The sequence below is a fragment of the Paramormyrops kingsleyae genome, chromosome 9, assembly GCF_048594095.1.
Source record: "Paramormyrops kingsleyae isolate MSU_618 chromosome 9, PKINGS_0.4, whole genome shotgun sequence".
NCBI lineage: Eukaryota > Metazoa > Chordata > Actinopteri > Osteoglossiformes > Mormyridae > Paramormyrops > Paramormyrops kingsleyae.
Genome location: NC_132805.1, coordinates 36,038,125 through 36,056,431, shown reverse-complemented (window position 1 = coordinate 36,056,431; position 18,307 = coordinate 36,038,125). Strand labels below are relative to the sequence as shown.

Here is an 18,307-nt window from a genome sequence, read left to right as displayed (position 1 = left end):
TCTGTAATAGGATCCCACAGCAAGGCCGCCTCCACTGGCAAACATACGGTTTGCCGAGCAGTGAAGCTCCGCGCCTGTCTGGGGCGGGGGGGGGGGGACCCCCATGACCCGGAGTGTTTCCTGGTGTTTATGAAGGTGCCGGCACGTGCCGATCGTCAGACTTCAAAGGTTTTTCTGTAAACAAACCCTCTGGTTAAAGACAACAAAAAAAATCTGAATTTCATCTTTGCCGTGCCTATTAACTTTTAATTGTGTTTTACGCCCGATGATGGATATTTGGGATCCATTTGCATACCCCTCCCCCCCCCAGCGAGATGGAGATGACTTAGTTTGCCTCATAGCTTATGGGGGGAAGTGAAGTTTTCAACCGCGTGTCCCCGCAGGTGTCAGCCATCGACCCCGATCAGGAGGCAGACCAGGCCGCCGTCCGCTACTCGCTGCACGGGCAGGGCGCCGGGACCGAGTTCACCATCGAGGAGTGGACAGGCCGCATCTACGCACAGAAGAAGCTGGACCGAGAGCAACGCGCCGTCTGGCGTTTCCTGGTGCTGGCGACCGACGAGAACGGGGCGGGGCTCACCGGCTTCGCCGACGTCATCGTGGAGGTGCGGGACGTCAATGACAACGCGCCGGCGTTCCCGTGCGCTGTGGAGAGCTGCTTCGTGGGCCACGTGCCAGAGAACTCACCGGCTGACACGTCCATCATGGACATGAGGGCCACAGACCTGGACGACCCCAAAGCCGGGAAGAACGCCATCCTGACGTACCGCATCATGCAGAACGTGCGCAACGAGATCAACCTGAACTTGTTCTCCATCAATCCCTCCACGGGGACCATTTATACAGTGCTTCGTTCCCTGGACAGGGAAGCAGTGGATCGGTACTTCGTGGTGGTGGAAGCTCAAGACGGGGGTGGTCTCTCGGGGACCGGAACTGCGACTATTATGGTGTCTGACGTCAATGACCACACTCCCATTTTCACCCAGAAGGTGTACACAGCCTCTGTGACCGAGAACCTGGACATCAACAGTGCAGTGCTGGTGGTGTCCGCCACAGATGGAGACCAGGGAGAGAATGCGCTGATGACCTTCAGCATCGTGGGAGGCGACGAGGACCGCAAGTTCTTCATCGAGACGGACAAGGTTAATCGGCGGGGGACGGTCCGGCTGAAGAAGAAGATCGACTTTGAGAAGCCCCATGAACGTACCTTCAACCTGACCCTGAAGGCGGAGGACATGGACTTCTTCAGCCTGGCCTACTGTGTCATTCAGGTGGAGGATTCCAACGACCACGCGCCTGTCTTCTTCCCCCAGTTCTACGACGCAGGCTCCATGTTCGAAGACGTTCCCATCGGGACGATAGTTGCTCAAGTCACTGCCGTTGACTTGGACTCAGGCCAGAATGGGAAGTTCTTCTACACCATCGTCCCTGAGTCTGATCCCCATGACCAGTTCCTGGTGGATAAGAATGGATGGGTGGTTGTGGCAGGTTCTTTGGATCGAGAAAAGATCTCTCAGCACCGCCTCATGGTTCACGCTACAGACATGGGCAACCCGGCGCTGACGGGCACATCCATCGTACTGGTGACTGTGCAGGACGTCAATGACAACGGGCCGGAGTTTGAGGCACCTTATAAGCCAATCGTGTGGGAGAACTCGGCTGCACCCCAGATAGTCCGTATGAACGAGACCTCGGTCCTGCTGCACGCCACCGATAGAGACTCCACCCCCAACACCGGGCCCTTCGCCATCCGCCTGCTCACACAGAGCCGCGACGCGGCTGCCTTCAACCTGACAGACCTCAGGAACGGCAGCGCTCTCCTCACTGCCCTGCTCACCTTCGACCGTGAGCAGCAGAAGGAGTATCTCCTGCCCATCCTGATGATTGACAGTGGAACTCCTCCAATGAGCTCCACCAACACGCTGACTGTTACCATCGGCGACCGGAATGACCATCCCCATGAAGCAGGCCACACTGATTTCATCGTTTACAGCTACAAAGGTAAACGCCCAAACACCTGGTTTGAATAGATATTACTATACATATATATGTGTGTGTGTGTGTGCGTGTGTATTTAAATATCAAGCCTTCTAATGAAAATTTATTGTTTTGAGCAGACCATGAAGCAGGAATTTAATAGGCATGCAAACATGCCTGTTTTAAAAGACGTCTATTTTATTGACAGGATTACATACTTAACACTGCTATTTTCCTCTGCTCCGGTGTTCAGTAAGCAGGTTCTGTATTTTCCACAGGCTTCCTGCCAACAGCCCCACTCGGACAGGTTCGATCCCCCGACCTTGATGACTGGAATGAGAAGCTTTACCGACTGGAAGGCAAGACCTCCAGGTACCTTGATCTCCACGTGAAGCTCGCACCGGGTTCGGGTGAGACCTGCTAAGTGGCAGGATGAGAAAAGCCTTCCAGAGAGCGGCGTCACGCGGCGTGTGACGCATTAATCCTTCACAAGGATTGTGGCAGCGGGTTTAGCTAGCGGTAACGGCAGCGCTAGCTCACGCTCGGTGCCGTGCGCACCATCGTCTGCGGATCCTAACGAGCCGTCCGTCACACTGAGCGTCGTCTGCCTCCGCTTGTACCCCAAAGTCACCCTCGCTGCCTCATCACTGCCTCCTATTTTCATTCCTTCTCGTTTTTCATGGAAAACCATCGCCCTGTTCAGCTTAACATCCTTTAATTACATGAGCAATTGCCTGTTTAACACTATTGCTACTATAAAAATAAATTATTGTGCAAAATACATATGAGCCAGTGATGTATGCTACCTAACAAATAGGCAGAAATCGTGTGATGTTAAATCACGACTCTGAGCGGACTCTCTGAAGCGACTCTTATTTGTGGACAGACAGATTTGCCCCAGATAGGTATCAGGAGGATTGAGTGTCGTTACTGCGGATAATGGACTCATTACTGTATTCCTGAAGTAATAGTTTTGTCCTTGGCCGCACTTGGCACCGTCATCTGTAGTCTGGAAGGCGTCTTCGATCCAGGCCATATTTTATTTGCTTACTTGACAGTTAATTACTTAATTTGGCTCTTGCACTGAAGGCCATTGCCAATACGCAGCTCAATTTCTGTTACAGAGTCGTGATTGCACTTTTTAAAATCTAATCTGAATAGGATCCAGGGTCAGCCCCGTGCCCTTGCTGACATACAGCCCTGCACACGACAGGCGGGTTTGGACCTAGTGCTCAAAACACACACAGCACAACTGGATCGTTTTGCTCCAGAAGCTTTCTGCTGTGAGACGGGAGCTGTGGGTCATAGCTGATGGGACATTGGCTCGCCTGTCCCCTGTCTGCCGCTTCGTGTGACTTACAGTCAAGCTGTTCCACTGGAAACCCATGGCTGGTACACTAACCTTACTGGGAACAGTGGTGGCTTAGTGGAGGAACTTGAGGCGGTCGTGCGGTTGGGGGAAGGCATTGTGTTGCTATGTGAGAGTGAAAACAAGTGGTAAAATCTGTTTGTTTTGAGATATTTGCTGCTTATACATTCAAATTACAAATTCTTTATTTAACAGACACTTATCTAAAGCAATGTACAATTGAAACAGGGTCAGACAGCCCCCAGTGCAATCAGGGCTTAAGGGCCTTGCTCAGGGACCCGGCAGCGAAACACTGCTGACTTTGGGATTTGAACCAACAACCTTCAGGTCACTGTCACAGCAACCTAAAGGCTGATTTATATTTATCAGTCGAGCCTATGCAGAGATCATGCTATGGCCTACGTGAGTGGCCTATGGTGCAGAAGTAAAAAAATACCCTTTTTGATGCTCTGCCTGTGATCGTAAGGTTGTCGGTTGTAGGGTTAGGGTTAGGGTTAGTCGGCAGATTGTTTTCACTGAGCAAGGCCCTTATCCCTTGATTGCTCTGGGTCAGCCACCACCCCCACACTGCTTCGTCACTGATAGGTCCTGTTTGGGTACAAGCTTAGGGAAAACACCTCTGTCTCTCAGGCACTTTGTGCTGAACCGGAGCTCTGGGCAGATCAGCCTGAAGGCCGACACTCCGCCTGGGAGCTACAGCCTGCAGGTCCGGGTGTCAGACGGAACCTGGCCCGACGTGATATCCAGCGCAGAGGTCACCATCATGGAGCTGAAGGAGGAGGCCGTGGAGAACGCCGGCTCCCTGCGCTTGTCCAGTGGGTGATCCTGCCTTCTCAGCAACCATCTAAACCCCCCCAGGGCTCACAGGGAGAGGGTGGGTAACGGCCATGATGATCGTCCCCCTGCAGACCTCACCCTGGAGGAGTTCTTCTCAGGGGCCCCGGGCCGGGAGAGCCGATTCCTGCGGCTGAGGCGCTTCCTGTCCGAGGTCCTGCAGACGGAGCCCGAGTGCGTGCATGTCTTCAGTGTGGCCGAGAGCCGGCGGCGCCCCCGTGAGGTCACCGTGTGGTACGCCGCCCAGGGCTCGCCCTACTACAAGGCCGAGAAGCTCAATGGGAATGTGGCCTTGCACAGGGCCAAGGTATGCACACACACACACGCGCACACACACACGCGCGCACACACACAGACACATACGCGCACACACACACGCGCACACACACACACGCACACACATGCGCGCACACACACAAGTGCACACACACACACATACGTGCACACACGCGCACACACACGCACACACACACACGCATGTAATCCTGTCTTTACGCCGACATCCCTCTGACTCATTTTAATGTAAATAACGGCCCCCAAGCCAAACCTCACAAAACTGGAAAACATGTCAGAACTGATAACAAGCAAAAGGTCTCAACACTTCTCATAATAAATAAAAATCTGACTGGGGATTTCTGGGAAAAGAAAACGTTGTTGCAGCTCACAGAGACACACAGATAGCAGCTGCTTATTTTGGAGGGGGGGGGGGGCTGTAGGCCTGTTTATTAAGGGCACAGAGCTTCACTTCTGCTCCAAAACCTCAGCCTGCTCTAAAGCCACAATCCCTTTTCGCTCATTGCTGCCAGCAGGACTCTCAGTCATGCTCCCTGGCCCGGTTTCTCTGCTTTATTAAAATGGGTTAGGGTTAGGGTTAGGCTTAGGGTTAGGGTTAGGCATGACATGATCGTGCGCGATGAGCTTCCTGCTGAATGCCGCGCGGCTCTCCTTTGCAGCTGGAGGCGGTGCTGGGCACCCCCGTCTCCCAGGTGGGCGTGGACGACTGCGCCTACAGCGACTGCGGCTCCACGGGGGGCTGCAGCAGCACTGTGCGCTTCGCCGACACCCCCACCCCGCTGAGCCGGGGCAGCACTGCGCTGGTGTCGCTGGCCGCGTCTGTCGGAGCCCGGTGCGGCTGCCAGGCCCGGGAGAGCCCCCACCTCGCCTGCGCCTCCTACCCGCGCGGCCCGTGCCTGAACGGGGGCTCCTGCATCGACGGGGAGCTGGGATACAGGTGAAGGGGTCGGCACCAACCCAAGGGGATCTGCCCGGGGCCCCCGGCTCAGGGGGGTGGGGTTCGCAGAGTGTTTTTAGTAGTGTGTAGAGTGTGTTCGGGTAGAGTATGTTCGGTAGAGTGTGTTCAGTACAGTGTGTTCAGTACAGTGTTTTTAGTAGTGTGTTCAGTAGAGTGTGTTCGGCTGGAGTACGTTCGGTAGAGTGTGTTCAGTACAGTGTGTTCAGTAATGTTTTCGGTAGAGTATGTTCAGTAGAGTGTGTTCAGTACAGTGTGTTCGGTAGAGTGAGTTTGGGTAGAGGAGCGGTACGAAGAGCGTGAGAACATCAGATAAGAGGGTGACGATCTGGTAGTATTTTACACTTTTAACAACAACGACTAGCATAGCCATTTCAGTCCTTTTAAAAACAAAGTTGGAAAATCCCACTAAACAAAGCGCATGCAATAGTGCAACACAATGCGGGTAATATGAAAGAAGCAATGGATGACTTAGGAGTCGCTGGCTTGGGCTGTTTTGCGCACTCGCTACAGTTTGTGATACATGAGCGGCTGCTATTACCACGAGGTGTAAGTGACTCTCTTGCCAGTGGGAGAGAAACTGTGGGGCATTTTAAGCATTTACCACTTGCATATACTCTCTTGGAAGATATTCACTGCAAATGCCTCAAAAACGTTTAAAACAAGATGTACAAACCAGGTGGAACAGTACATTATGTATGTTTCTAATAGCTTAATAAGAGATTTTTTGGGATTGTTTAAAATTTACTAGTTAAAAATATGAATTATATATAAAGTATAAATATTTATATTATATGTATCTATTATATTAAAATATTAAAATAAAAAGAGCTCTGGTATCAGAATCTGTATTCGTATCCGCAGTTGTGTATCGGAATTGGATCAGAACTGAAAAAATTTGGATCGACCCATTTCTAGGCTCTGGACCCCCCATGACCCTAAGTGGTTGTTTGTTCTACTAATAATAAATTGTAGTTGTTGTTGTTTGTTGCTGTGTTACGAGCTACAGCCCTTTCATGAAAACTGAGGGCTTTAAGGTCCAACAAAATGCCCCTTTGTGCCATGCCCCCTGCAGGTGTCAGTGCCCCCCCATGTTCGATGGGCCCGAGTGCCAGCAGGTGAAGCACACGTTCGGTGGGCACGGATACGCCTGGTTCCCGCCGCTGAAGCCCTGCTTCCACAGTCGCATTTCTCTGGAGTTCCTGACGGAGGCGGCGGATGGGCTGTTGCTGTACAACGGACCTCTGGGTCCCACGCAGGCCGGTGATGTCGAGGACTTCATCGCAGTGGGTGAGGGCTGGACCCAACGTGTTACATCACGGCGCCTCTCTATCCCCCCCCCATGTCAGTCACTGTAACGTCCCCCAGGGACGGGAACAGGAAGGCAAACCGCGCGTCGCTCCGAGCCGAAGCCTTTCGCTGTCCTTTCCTCTGTTTGCAAATTAAAGTGCCGCTTCTTTCCTTTCCGTCACTCTGCTTGATCTTCAGACTTCGCTGATGTCCCAAATGTCCCCAGAGGTCACGGGTCCTGCCACGCTTGGTGACGAGGCCCCTTTTCCGTTTTATAATTATCGAGTCGACTCGTCCGCATCGCGGGCAGGAAATCGAACCTGGGCACGATTGATCCTGCTGAGGCATTTTTCACGGTCTCGGCTCGATACCGCGCCTGCCGACGGCGGCCTGCGGGTCCTGCGGGTCGCCGGGGGTTACGGCGGTGCTGCGCTGAGGCTGTGCTCAGCAGACCTGTTTACCCGCGAGCGTCTGCGTCTCACAGAGTACAGGATGCCAAGCGGACAGGGAAACGGCATTTTAATCAGCTGACAGACGCTGTAATCTCAGCTGCTGAGTGAGATATATCAGGATGTGTCTGTGATTGGCTTTCCAGTCGCCCCCAGTGTGCCTGTAACAGTTAATGTCAAACTGTGGTGGTGAGTCAGAGAACAACAGAAACTTCTTTAGACATTCCAGCCTCCTCCAGGGTTCCTGTTTACAGCTTGTTGCTCTCAGTTTCCTAAAAAAAAGCCCCCCCCCCCCCCCCCCCATGCTAGGTGTGACATCACATTGGCTGTGCCACTCTCCCGCAGAGCTGAAGAACGGGCTTCCGACCCTGAGTGTGAGCCACGGGTCTGGGGTCCTGACCTTGCAGCTGGCCCCGCGGCTGGGGGTCGCCGATCGGCGCTGGCACCGCCTCGACATAACGAACGACGGCAAGGTACGCCGGGGCGCTGGGTGGGGGGGGGGGGTTGGAAGAGGCAGAACATAATACAGCAAGAGAGAGAAAGATGGTTGACAGGGCCGTGGGTAGGATGATGGAGGGGGATTTAAGTGAGGAGCATCGTAAGCGGGCTGCCGCCTCACTAATGGGTTTTACCGGTTTGCTGAGGGTAATAACCTGATTTAACATGGAAGGCTTAGAGGAGACACCTGGCACAGTCACTGGCTGATAAACCCACAAACCTCAAACAGGAACAATGGAAATGCCCAGTAGACTTAATATCAAAGTGACTTACCTTTCCAGTAGCTACAAACAAGGGTTCAGGTGAGATGGAGAGGGAGGTAACTGGCAGGACAGCGTGGGCCCACAATCCCCCTACTGGAGTACAGTACATCTCCAAAGTCAGGAATGGTGTGACTGAGCTGGGGCTTTTCACACAGACTGTGCAGTTCATGCTGGATCTCTGGGGCTTTTCACACAGACTGTGCAGTTCATGCTGGATCTCTGCTCCGGAGCCACAGCAGCCGAGGGGGACGGGCGGGGGTCTGAGGTGCCCGAGATGGAGGAGTCAGCCTGCAGGGCGTCTGGCGAGACCCCAGGGATGGCGAGGTAGGAGAGCGGTTACCCCGTGCACGGTTAGGGCACTGCTGCTGGTCCCCGGTCACATGGGACTGCTAAGCTCCACCCCATGACAGAAATGATTCGCCGATGACAATTGTTCATTGACCGAAATGAGATGATGATAAAATAAAAATTAATCCATAATGCTAATAACTATGATAGAACGAACTGACAATTTCGTCAATGAATAAAAAGACAAAAATGTCAGGAAGAGGCAAATTTGAAATTTGGGCATGATTGGATAATGTTGATGTAACCGGTTTGAAGTGCATAAATTACACGTCTGGTTAGGTGACCACTACTCTCTGCAAATTGTATCACAGAATCCCTGCCCTGATCGGCAAATTTTTTCAGCAAGATTAAAACATACTGAAATAGTGTTTCTTTTGGACAACCATCAAAATACTGTAAACTGCGGAATAATGTCTGACAGTCTGTGCCACACTTGGCTTTAAGTAGGAAAGAAATACACCAACATATGGATAAATTTCACATTTGACACGAAAGAAGACAAGACTCAGTCTGCGTGGAGTGACAATAGCCACGCAGACAGAACCTCGAACCACCAAGAAATTAAAACAAACATGGTTCAAAGCTTAGAAATAAACCCAACCCAGTTGGTTTTCACTATTCTGATATTTATTTATGTTTTTGACAGAGGACTTGAGTTTTCTTTATTTAAGTTCTTTATTCACGATGTTTTCCTTATAATATAATGAAGATGTGTTATTTGCAGGTCTTTTGCATTTTGGTTATTTCTATTTAGTGCTAAAGTTCAAATGAAGGCATTTTAGAATTAGTGAGCTGTCTCATATTGGCAGTGTGAAAACTACAACAGCAGCTAAATTTGTGTCCTTAAAGACAGATTGTTCATACCGCAGCTTTAGAGAAGTTTGTGGAGAGGATAGAGGTAGACCAGTCTGTGTGTGTACACAGATAATTTAATGAAATTTTTAAAGAAATGTGAAAATTTTGTATTGGGTTATGACTGAACTGGCTTCACAGATTTAGTCAACTAAATTTCTTGTCATTATTGTTGACTCAAACTAGATTAAGACTGAAACAATCTGATGAGTAAAATATGACCAAATTGCATTACACCTAAATTGCGTTTTTGTCAAAAGACTCACTAAAAGTGAATTGAAAGATGCTGTCTGCGTTAACGCTGCTGGGCTCTCCGGCACGTTCACAGATTCCTCAATGTGAGGCAGCCCCTGCAGCTGGGTGGGGTGAAGCAGACCCCCCCACACAGACGCTTCCGGAGCTTCAGAGGCTGCGTGCAGAACCTGGTGGCGGACAGTCAGGTACGCACTCCCTGGGCCAGCAGCCAGGGGGCGACGTGGGGAGTAGGAGATGGGGGAGGAGATCCAGAATAACATCAGAATAAAAAGCACCAAATCATTTTAACTACTGTAACTGGGGCTGTGTGAGTCTATGGGTGTTTCTCAATACCAAGAACACAAAGACCGTACTTGTAGTCTTGACAGTAGCGGTCTTGCTAACTCGCCTCCCAAGAATGAACTTAACGAACCATCGGATTGGTCTTGTTTGACAAGGATGCAACTGATGCATCTTTGATCTTTGGGACGGGGCAAGAACAACATCCGGGGATGTTTGCCGTCCTCCATACTTCTGTTCTTAGCATTGGAACTGGTCTTCGGCACTGGAAGATGACATAAAACGGGTACGCGAGAGCACGAATACGGTCAAGTAGGTGTATTGAAAAACTCCTTATAAGTCTGCGTCAGCAGGCAGCCTTTGGGGGCTGGGGGGGTCGTGCCCCCCTTCCCAGGTTTGTGTCCAGCTGTCTGCATCAAGTGCCTGAAAACAGGGATTAAAATTTCATCTGATATTACAGAGTAAGAGCAGAACAGTGAGGTCCCTCCTGCACCGGTAGAGCAGCAGTCTCTCTGATGCCATTTGAACCTGAGATTCTTTCAGCCCAGGCTTTTGTTGCACCTGGGATTCTCCTGAGTGCGTGAACCTTTGAGGTACGCAGCCAATCAGCACGCAGCTCCTTCCTTGGGCAGGTGTACGACCTGGGGGGTCCGGCCGAGAGCATGGACAGCTCACCGGGCTGCAGCCTGACGGACGGCGTGTGCCTGACCGCGGGGGGGCCATCCTGCGGCGACCATGGCACATGCCTGGGCGAATGGGGCTCCTTCAGCTGCGACTGCCACCCGGGATTCAGCGGACACAAATGCGACAGAGGTGTGTCCCATTCCTCCGGGGCGCTCCGCCCGCCCCGCTGCTTTTGCCTTTATTGCCTGAAGATGGCGCCGCAGGATGAGGTGTCCGGCAGCGTGTGTGAGACCCGTGTCCGCCCCCCTCCCCCAGGTCTGCCTGAGTGGTCCTTCGAGAGGGACAGCATGCTGCAGTACCGGCTGCGGGATGCGGGCGATCCCCGGCACACCGACATCCAGCTGCTCCTGCGCACTCGCTCCCCCAGCGGCATCCTGCTCAGCCTCGCCTCACACAACACCAGCCGGCACATCACCCTGGAGGTCTCAGCACCGCCCCCTGCTGCCTCTGCACTGTACCTACACCCAGCACCGTCCCGAGCTGTTCATTACGAGCTCAAGGCAGGAGGCTCTAGATAAACGACCCTTTTATTAATTATCCACTACCAAGACGTGCGTCCTTCAGCGGAGGCGGGGACAGGCAAGGTGACCCTCCGGTATCTGGGCTTTTCACCGCAGGCCTGGTGTCCTTCGCCGGCACGGTATTCTGGCCCAGCCTCCAAGCGCTTTTCACATTCAGCTAACAAGTGCAGCTCTGTCCCCTCCTCTTAAGAATGACCTTTATCTCTCCTTCTCTCCTTGGCGCTCGTTCTCAGCCTCCCGAGCCTGAATTCAAATGAGCTCGATTGGCAGCGAGGAAAATTCTAGCTTTTTTCTTTTTTCTCTCTACCAGAAACAGAAAGTGCATAAAACGGCCCCATAGAAAGACGAAAAGTCCTGAAAAAACGGCACCAGCGTCGTCCATAAACATGACAAATCACCATTATCACACAAACATAAATATCATCACAACAATGATTATAATTCTGTAAAATATAAAATGAATGCTTGTGAACGGCACTGTACAGTAGTTCGCTTACTGAAAGTCCCTCTGTCCTGTCAGATCGCAGATGGGCACCTGAGCGTCCGTGCCGACGTGGGTGAGGGGGAGCGGAGCCTCATCCTCGCCGGGCCGCGTCTAGACGGGGGCCAGTGGCTGCTGGCGGGCCTCGTGCGGCACGACGGCCTTTTCACACTGCGGTTGGAACGAGGTGGTGGGACCCACGAGGTCAGCGCCATGCTGGCCCAGAGCCGGCGACTCGCGGTGCCACCCGCCACTCTGCTGCTGGGCTCGGGCCCCGGCCGTCTGGCCCACCAGGACTTCCACGGTAGGCCCAGAACCCAGTCACATCACACCTCTAGCTGGTCAGCCCTGGACGGCGTGGAGGAAGTAATCTTTCACAGACAGGGATGAAAAGTTCAGGTCCAGAAAGTACAGATCCGGACCTAGATTTTGTTTCAACCAACCAGTACAGTACTCTGTGACGGTGACTCTTTATACTCAGCTGGTTGGTTGAAATAAAACCCTGGTCTGGATTTGTACTTTCTGGACCTGAACTTTCCACCTCTGTCTGTGAAGGATTTTTTTGTGAGTAACTTCCCCACACTGTCCATGGAACATTTTAGATGGATAAATGGGGCTGAAGATGTAGAGATCAGTCCGCTTGCATGAGTAACATCACAGCCCCAGAGAATTCAGCCTGTCTGGGCAGAGGGGATTTTCCTGGGGAGACTTTGTGGCACCTTGGACATGTCCTGTTCTTACACCTTTTATTCATAATGATTAATCAATTCTTTAATTGAGTGGTTTACTAATTATCTGCTGGAAAATCTGTTTGCAGTTTTATTGATCTTTTTTCTGCAATGACAGCAGAGACGTGGGGGTGGGGGGCAGACTGGGGGGGCCACTCACTGAGGCCGTGTATCCCACGCCACCTTCAGGCTGCCTGAGGGACGTGCGGATCAGCGGCCACTCGGTGCCTCTGGATGGCCAGAGTACGGATTTCGGCGCTGTGACAGAGCGCCAGGGGGTGCAGCCGGGCTGCCGGTCGGACGCCTGCGCGGGCAGGCCCTGCCACGCCCCACTGAACTGTGTGGACCTGTGGAGGAGGCACGAGTGCAGGTGGGACATCTCACCCTCCAGGATTAGTGTGCGGGATTAAGAGGGCATCTGGGTTTGGGGCTTTAAAATCGGTCCCATCTCTGTCCCCTTTCTGCAGCATGGCCCTCTAGTGGCTACGATTCGGAATTGAAAATGAATTCCAAATCTGAAATCGGGTACTTAAGGTCAGGAATTTGATACTTGTTATAAGATTTTAATTTCAGTTCAGCTTATCGATTACTATGTGCGCATTTTCAAATACACCACATCTTTTATTACACATCAGGGCTTGAATTTCATTGCTTTGGTCACAATATTATTTATTCCCACAGTCTGTTATCAAAATATGGGAATTTCCTGCTTTGTCTTACTGTAGGGTGTGACACACAAAAAAACAAAAGTATATAGATATATATTTTAGATATATGCCCAAAAAAACAGAACCAGTAGCTGTAACGTCTTCAGCATGCAGAACTGCCAGTGCTGTTTGTCATCAATACTAGTCACCGTAAGGAGGCTGATGGGGAGGTTCTAGAATATTCCCAGTGGGCTGTCAAGACTGGAAATGGGTTGAGAAACACGAGTCACTGCAGATTGGACCCCTGTACAGGCACACAACTGCATTGTGAACAACAAGGCATCTTTCATTGTGCAACACGACTCAACCATTTTAAATCCTGAGAGCAGAACTTCCCTGATATTAGTCACATCTTGGGTTCGTGGTGGAATTGAGGAGAAGCAGGTTAAACATCAGACTTTTACAATACATTTGCAAGGTTCAGTGCAATTTTTTTTTTTTATATATATACTGTATATAGGGTTATGGTTTATATATTAGGGTTAGGATTAGGGGTTAGGGTTAGGCTTAGAAAGGTTTTGGCTTTTACAGACATACCAAGGTGTTTTTGGGATAGTTCTGGGTCCCAGCATCCAGGGAAACCACAATTTAGTTAACATTTTTTGTACTGTCCCAGGAAGTGGTGTGTCCCCAAATTAATTAGATGTGCTATCCCTAGACTTTGATTAATATTTGCCCACTGACTGACTGTGCTTGAAAGAGTCCTTTGCATTTCTTAGTGTTTTATTTATACGTGTTGTACATTATATGCACTTTATTTCTACAGGTTTGCACACATACAGGTTTAAGCAAGCTAAAATGCATTTTCCAAGTGTGAGTGTACTTTAGTTTTACACGTGCAGTGGTTTAATATCATTTTTATGCAGCCTACTGATTTTCGCTTATGGTATTCATGTATAGCCATGTACTTTGCACAAACACAGAGGAAGGATATGTTTGGTATCCAAATGTTTGACTTCATATTTTTAGCACATCAAAATCAAAACAGGCAATCGATAAGAATCAGAATCGATAAGCAGAATCGAAAACAAAATCTGATTCCATAAAATCATGCAACAGCCATGCGTACTATTGGCTCCCAATAGGATATTGTATGTATCTGTGTGTGTATTTCAAGTTCTCTGCTCCCTGCGTCTCCCCAGGTGTGCGGCAGGTCAGGTCATGGTGGTGGACAACGTGTCAGGGCTCCAGCACTGCGCCCCATCCCCATGTGCACCCTCCACCTGCCACAACGGTGGCACCTGCCTCACCCAGTCACCCCAGAACTTCCAGTGCCTTTGCCTGGATGGCTTCCGGGGCCAGTGGTGTGAGGTGAGCCAGATGAAGGCGCTCCGCCTGGCCGCCCTGAGCCCCAGCTCCATCCTGGCCATCAGCATGTGTCTGCTCGTCTTCTTCGGTAATTACAGCAAAGCTCCACCCCTTCCAGCAGCAGGCTCCGCCCATCCTTGACGACCATTTTCATTTAAACCAGTGCTCACAGCCAGATTAAACCAGGCAGGCTGTTCTGAGATGTAGCCAGAGGCTGAAACAGGGGCTTCTGGGTATGTGCTGAGCGAGGGGAGAGTGACAGGTCGGCAGCTTCCATGGTGACAGCCCCCCCCCCCCCCCAAGAACATCAGCACCCCGTTAGAAGAAAGAAAGCAGAAAGACAGCATATGCAGAGATGGTGTTGGAGAAATCCAGTTCTTCTTGCCACTGGGTTCACTGGCACAAAGGGCAGAGCACCAGACCCGTCTGCTGGTGGATAATCCGATTGGTACCAGCACCATGGTGGGTGCCAGCCGCACCTCCGGCCGGGTGGGGTGCCACTCCCTCCCCCTCCTAATGCAAAACAGGAGGAGACACACATTGCAATTCACAAGTGGATGACTCAAGAAATGAAACAGTGTGTCAGCAAGCCAACGTGGCCGATGAGCGTCTGGCAGGGCTTTGGCCATCAATAGAGGCAGCGCTGCCTCTCATTCTGTCATGGGTTTGAACGGGTCAGACTGCAGTAGTTTCACTCACGCTCATTCCTTTCTGTACCTCCCCGCCCCACCCCTCAGCGGTTCTGGTCGCCGTGACAGTGTGGAACCAGAAGGGCAGCCGAAGTAAGTTCCAGAAGCAAGGCGTGTACCACATCCCGGCAGAACACGAGAGCTGGGAGGACATCCGAGAGAACATCCTGAATTACAACGAGGAGGGAGGGGGCGAGCAGGACCAGGTAGGGCCCCCCCCCTAATGCAATGTGTAACGGACACACAGATTTTATCACCCTCATAACACGTTTTCACCCTTCATCACTCTCATAATGCAGATGTTTCCACCCACTTGTCACCATTGTAACGCATTGTAACCCATCGTCATTCCAGTAACACAGATGTTTTCACCCGCTGTCGTCCTCATAACGCAGATGTTCTCACCCGCTGTCCTCCTCATAACGCAGATGTTCTCACCCGCTGTCCTCCTCATAACGCAGATGTTCTCACCCGCTGTCCTCCTCATAACGCAGATGTTCTTACCCGCTGTCCTCCTCATAACGCAGATGTTCTCACCCGCTGTCCTCCTCATGACGCTGATGTTTTCACCCGCTGTCCTCCTCATGACGCTGATGTTTTCACCCGCTGTCCTCCTCATAACGCAGATGTTCTCACCCGCTGTCCTCCTCATATGGCTGATGTTTTCACCCGCTGTCCTCCTCATGACGCTGATGTTTTCACCCGCTGTCCTCCTCATGACGCTGATGTTTTCACCCGCTGTCCTCCTCATGACGCTGATGTTTTCACCCGCTGTCCTCCTCATGACGCAGATGTTCTCACCCGCTGTCCTCCTCATATGGCAGATGTTTTCACCCGCTGTCCTCCTCATGATGCAGATGTTTTCACCCGCTGTCCTCCTCATGACGCAGATGTTTTCACCCGCTGTCCTCCTCATGATGCAGATGTTTTCACCCGCTGTCCTCCTCATGACGCAGATGTTTTCACCCGCTCTGTCACCCTTGTACGCCGCCAGGCTGGACATTCATGTATCAGTGGTGTTTTCGCTCTAGAATGCCTATGACATCACCGAGCTGAAGAGGCCCCTTTGCTCCAGCCTGTCCCAGTCATCCTCCTGCACCACGGCTCCTCTTATCAAATCTTCCCAGGGCTCCCAGGAGGAGGTGCATCCAGGAGGAGCCATTGCTGCTTCGGTTGCCTGCCCCCACTCCGGCGGCTGCAGCACCCACTGCCCCATGGACTTCCAGGGCTACGTCTCCCGTATCGTGTGGGAGGCAGATAACGATGACCAGGCGTTCCCGGCAGACACCTACCACGTGTACTGTGTGGAGGGCGGAGCCTCGCCCGTCGGCAGCCTCAGCTCGCTGGGCTCGACCGCACCCGACGACATCTTCACCTATGACTGCCTGCGCCAGTGGGGCCCCAAGTTCGAGGCCCTGAGGGAGCTGTACCACCGGCCTGAGCTTGTCCTGACCTACAAAGAGGCTGTTCAGAAGTACGGCCAGAGCCAGGACCCCCACTGATGGCAAAGTGCACCAGATTGAACCAGTTTCTTCACTTTTTTTTTTATTTAAATGCAGGTCTTTGTAAAATAAAAAAAAAAACTTTTTTTCAGAGTGACTTTTTTCTTTTTCTGTGAAGAAATTGTCGATGCTTTTTCTGTGAAAGGGGTTTGCAGGACTGGAGCACTTAAAGGATCAGGAGGAGTCTAATTTATTGATGTTTCTTTGTGAAATTTTAAATGTGCTGTATTTATTTGGGGTTTTGAATATTAAGAGGAGCAGCAAGAAGCCTCAGTACATCAGTAAGGGTAATTTGTTTTTGGAGGCTGTGGCCAGGCGTGCTGTTTGACCGGGTGCAGCGAGAGAATACACGTGCCGGTCTCTCTGTGGCAAAGAAGGTCCCGGCATCTCCGATAATCCTCCCAGCTCCTCTCGCGTGAGCTGACGCCGGCCTCTCCAAGCACACCGTCTTTCTTTTTAATCCAGCCGCACTTGCACTACAAAAGCGCCTTCACCGCTCTGTGTAGGGTTCCTGAATCCATTTGCCAAATATACAGACTTTAATATGCTGATAGCTGGGAAATGCATTTCCACTGACGGCAAGCGAGAATTGAGCTGGATTTAGCTTTCGATGGTGACCTTTGACTGTATGTGAATTATTTTTATACTGCAATACATTCCCTCCTGGATGTACACTGTGTCGATGTCTCTACTAGGCTATTTATCTGTTTCTGTATTGAGATGTAGGACTGGTTGAAAATTCCCATCTTCGGAGCCAAGTCGGGACAGACTGTCGCATCTTGTGATGTCATGATGGAACTGCCAGAATGTACTTAAGGCTGGGTTTGGGGTTAGGGTCAGTGGACAGTGAGGGATGGGGGAGGTCCAGTCAGACTCTATTCAGCACCTAAACATCGGTGCCAAACAGTGTCTCCACCTGCCCATGTTATTTTTATTTACGTATGTTTTGAACTTGATAGCTATGTTCCCAAAATGGTTCCATAGTATATTTTTATTAAATATATATATAATAATCAAGAATAACAAATATTTGGTGTTACCACTAAGTTTTGTAAATGTCTGGAGTGTATGTGGAGGTTATTTTCCCGTTCATGGAGTGCTGGCATGCGGGTGTGAGTGTAAGACATGGAACAGGTGTTCCCTGCTGAATAATGCAGCCTGCGTTTGATCCAGCGTCTCACACTCTCAAACTGTGATCGTCCCCAAATTCGGCACTCAGCAGATTTAGTTTTAAGCTTATAATGACCTACAGACTGGTGCCTGTGACACTGGGAGGAACCCAGTAAGTAAGAAATGATAAAGGCTGTGTTTACGCCCCCCAGTCACGTGACTCAGAATGAGCATATGGGCCGAGACGGAAATTTGGACTGTGGGTGTCACAACAGCGAACACACACACCCCCCATCCCCCCATCCCCAAACCGCATGCCACGCCTGCAGCGCTGCCTACCCCCCCTCTTCATTAGCGTTCGAGTTTCACAGCACATTTTCCCAAGAACACGGGATGGGACATGGATCAGCAGTAAGCATAAAGAGACTGACAGAGGAAAGGAAATCGGCCATGAAAAGGGATGAAATGCAGGTTGTTTTTTTTGGGGGGGGGGGGGCATGCCAATGTCTCAGCAACCCAATGGCCAGTCGTCTGACCCTGATCACCACATAGCAGGGCCGCTGCACGCCTGCATAATATGTACATATTTTTGTTATGTTGCAGCCTAACATCAGATATTGTTTTTGTATATGAAATTTTAATAAAAAGATTTTCCTGATGGCATCACAAGATGATCTCTTTTATTGGAAGGCAGGCAGGCGGGTGGGCTTCAGTATTCAGAGATCAAGAAGATCTTTGCATATAGCGTGTGATTTATCCTTGTATTGTTATGCGTAGTTTGGCCAGTAAAAGCCAGAAATCAGCGAATCGGCTCAGCTGTAAATGCTATGCAACACATCAGCACCGCCGGCCTCACAATAAGGAAAGAATATGGAGGCGGATCTTCATAGCAGGTGGAGGGACCCGCTGGCATC

At 51.0% G+C, this 18,307-nt stretch overlaps 1 protein-coding gene across 2 annotated transcripts in view; it reads left to right on the top strand.

Moving 5' to 3' along the window:
* LOC111835807 (neural-cadherin) overlaps positions 1–18,047 on the top strand; it is an 84,382-nt gene extending 66,335 nt beyond the window's left edge. The window contains exons 18-33 of one of the 2 annotated variants that reach the window (XM_072716921.1): positions 384–2,001; positions 2,256–2,349; positions 3,977–4,161; positions 4,255–4,487; positions 5,134–5,411; positions 6,505–6,719; positions 7,514–7,641; positions 8,126–8,253; positions 9,458–9,569; positions 10,296–10,476; positions 10,603–10,769; positions 11,389–11,653; positions 12,267–12,447; positions 13,927–14,180; positions 14,830–14,987; positions 15,909–18,047. In XM_072716921.1, coding sequence (XP_072573022.1) covers positions 384–2,001; positions 2,256–2,349; positions 3,977–4,161; positions 4,255–4,487; positions 5,134–5,411; positions 6,505–6,719; positions 7,514–7,641; positions 8,126–8,253; positions 9,458–9,569; positions 10,296–10,476; positions 10,603–10,769; positions 11,389–11,653; positions 12,267–12,447; positions 13,927–14,180; positions 14,830–14,987; positions 15,909–16,283 — 4,572 coding nt within the window. In that variant the 3' untranslated portion in view covers positions 16,284–18,047. Of the gene's footprint in view, positions 1–383; positions 2,002–2,255; positions 2,350–3,976; positions 4,162–4,254; positions 4,488–5,133; positions 5,412–6,504; positions 6,720–7,513; positions 7,642–8,125; positions 8,254–9,457; positions 9,570–10,295; positions 10,477–10,602; positions 10,770–11,388; positions 11,654–12,266; positions 12,448–13,926; positions 14,181–14,829; positions 14,988–15,812 lie in introns of both variants that reach the window. The other variant, XM_072716920.1, reaches the window with a different exon arrangement.
* The last annotated feature ends 260 nt before the right edge of the window (positions 18,048–18,307 follow it).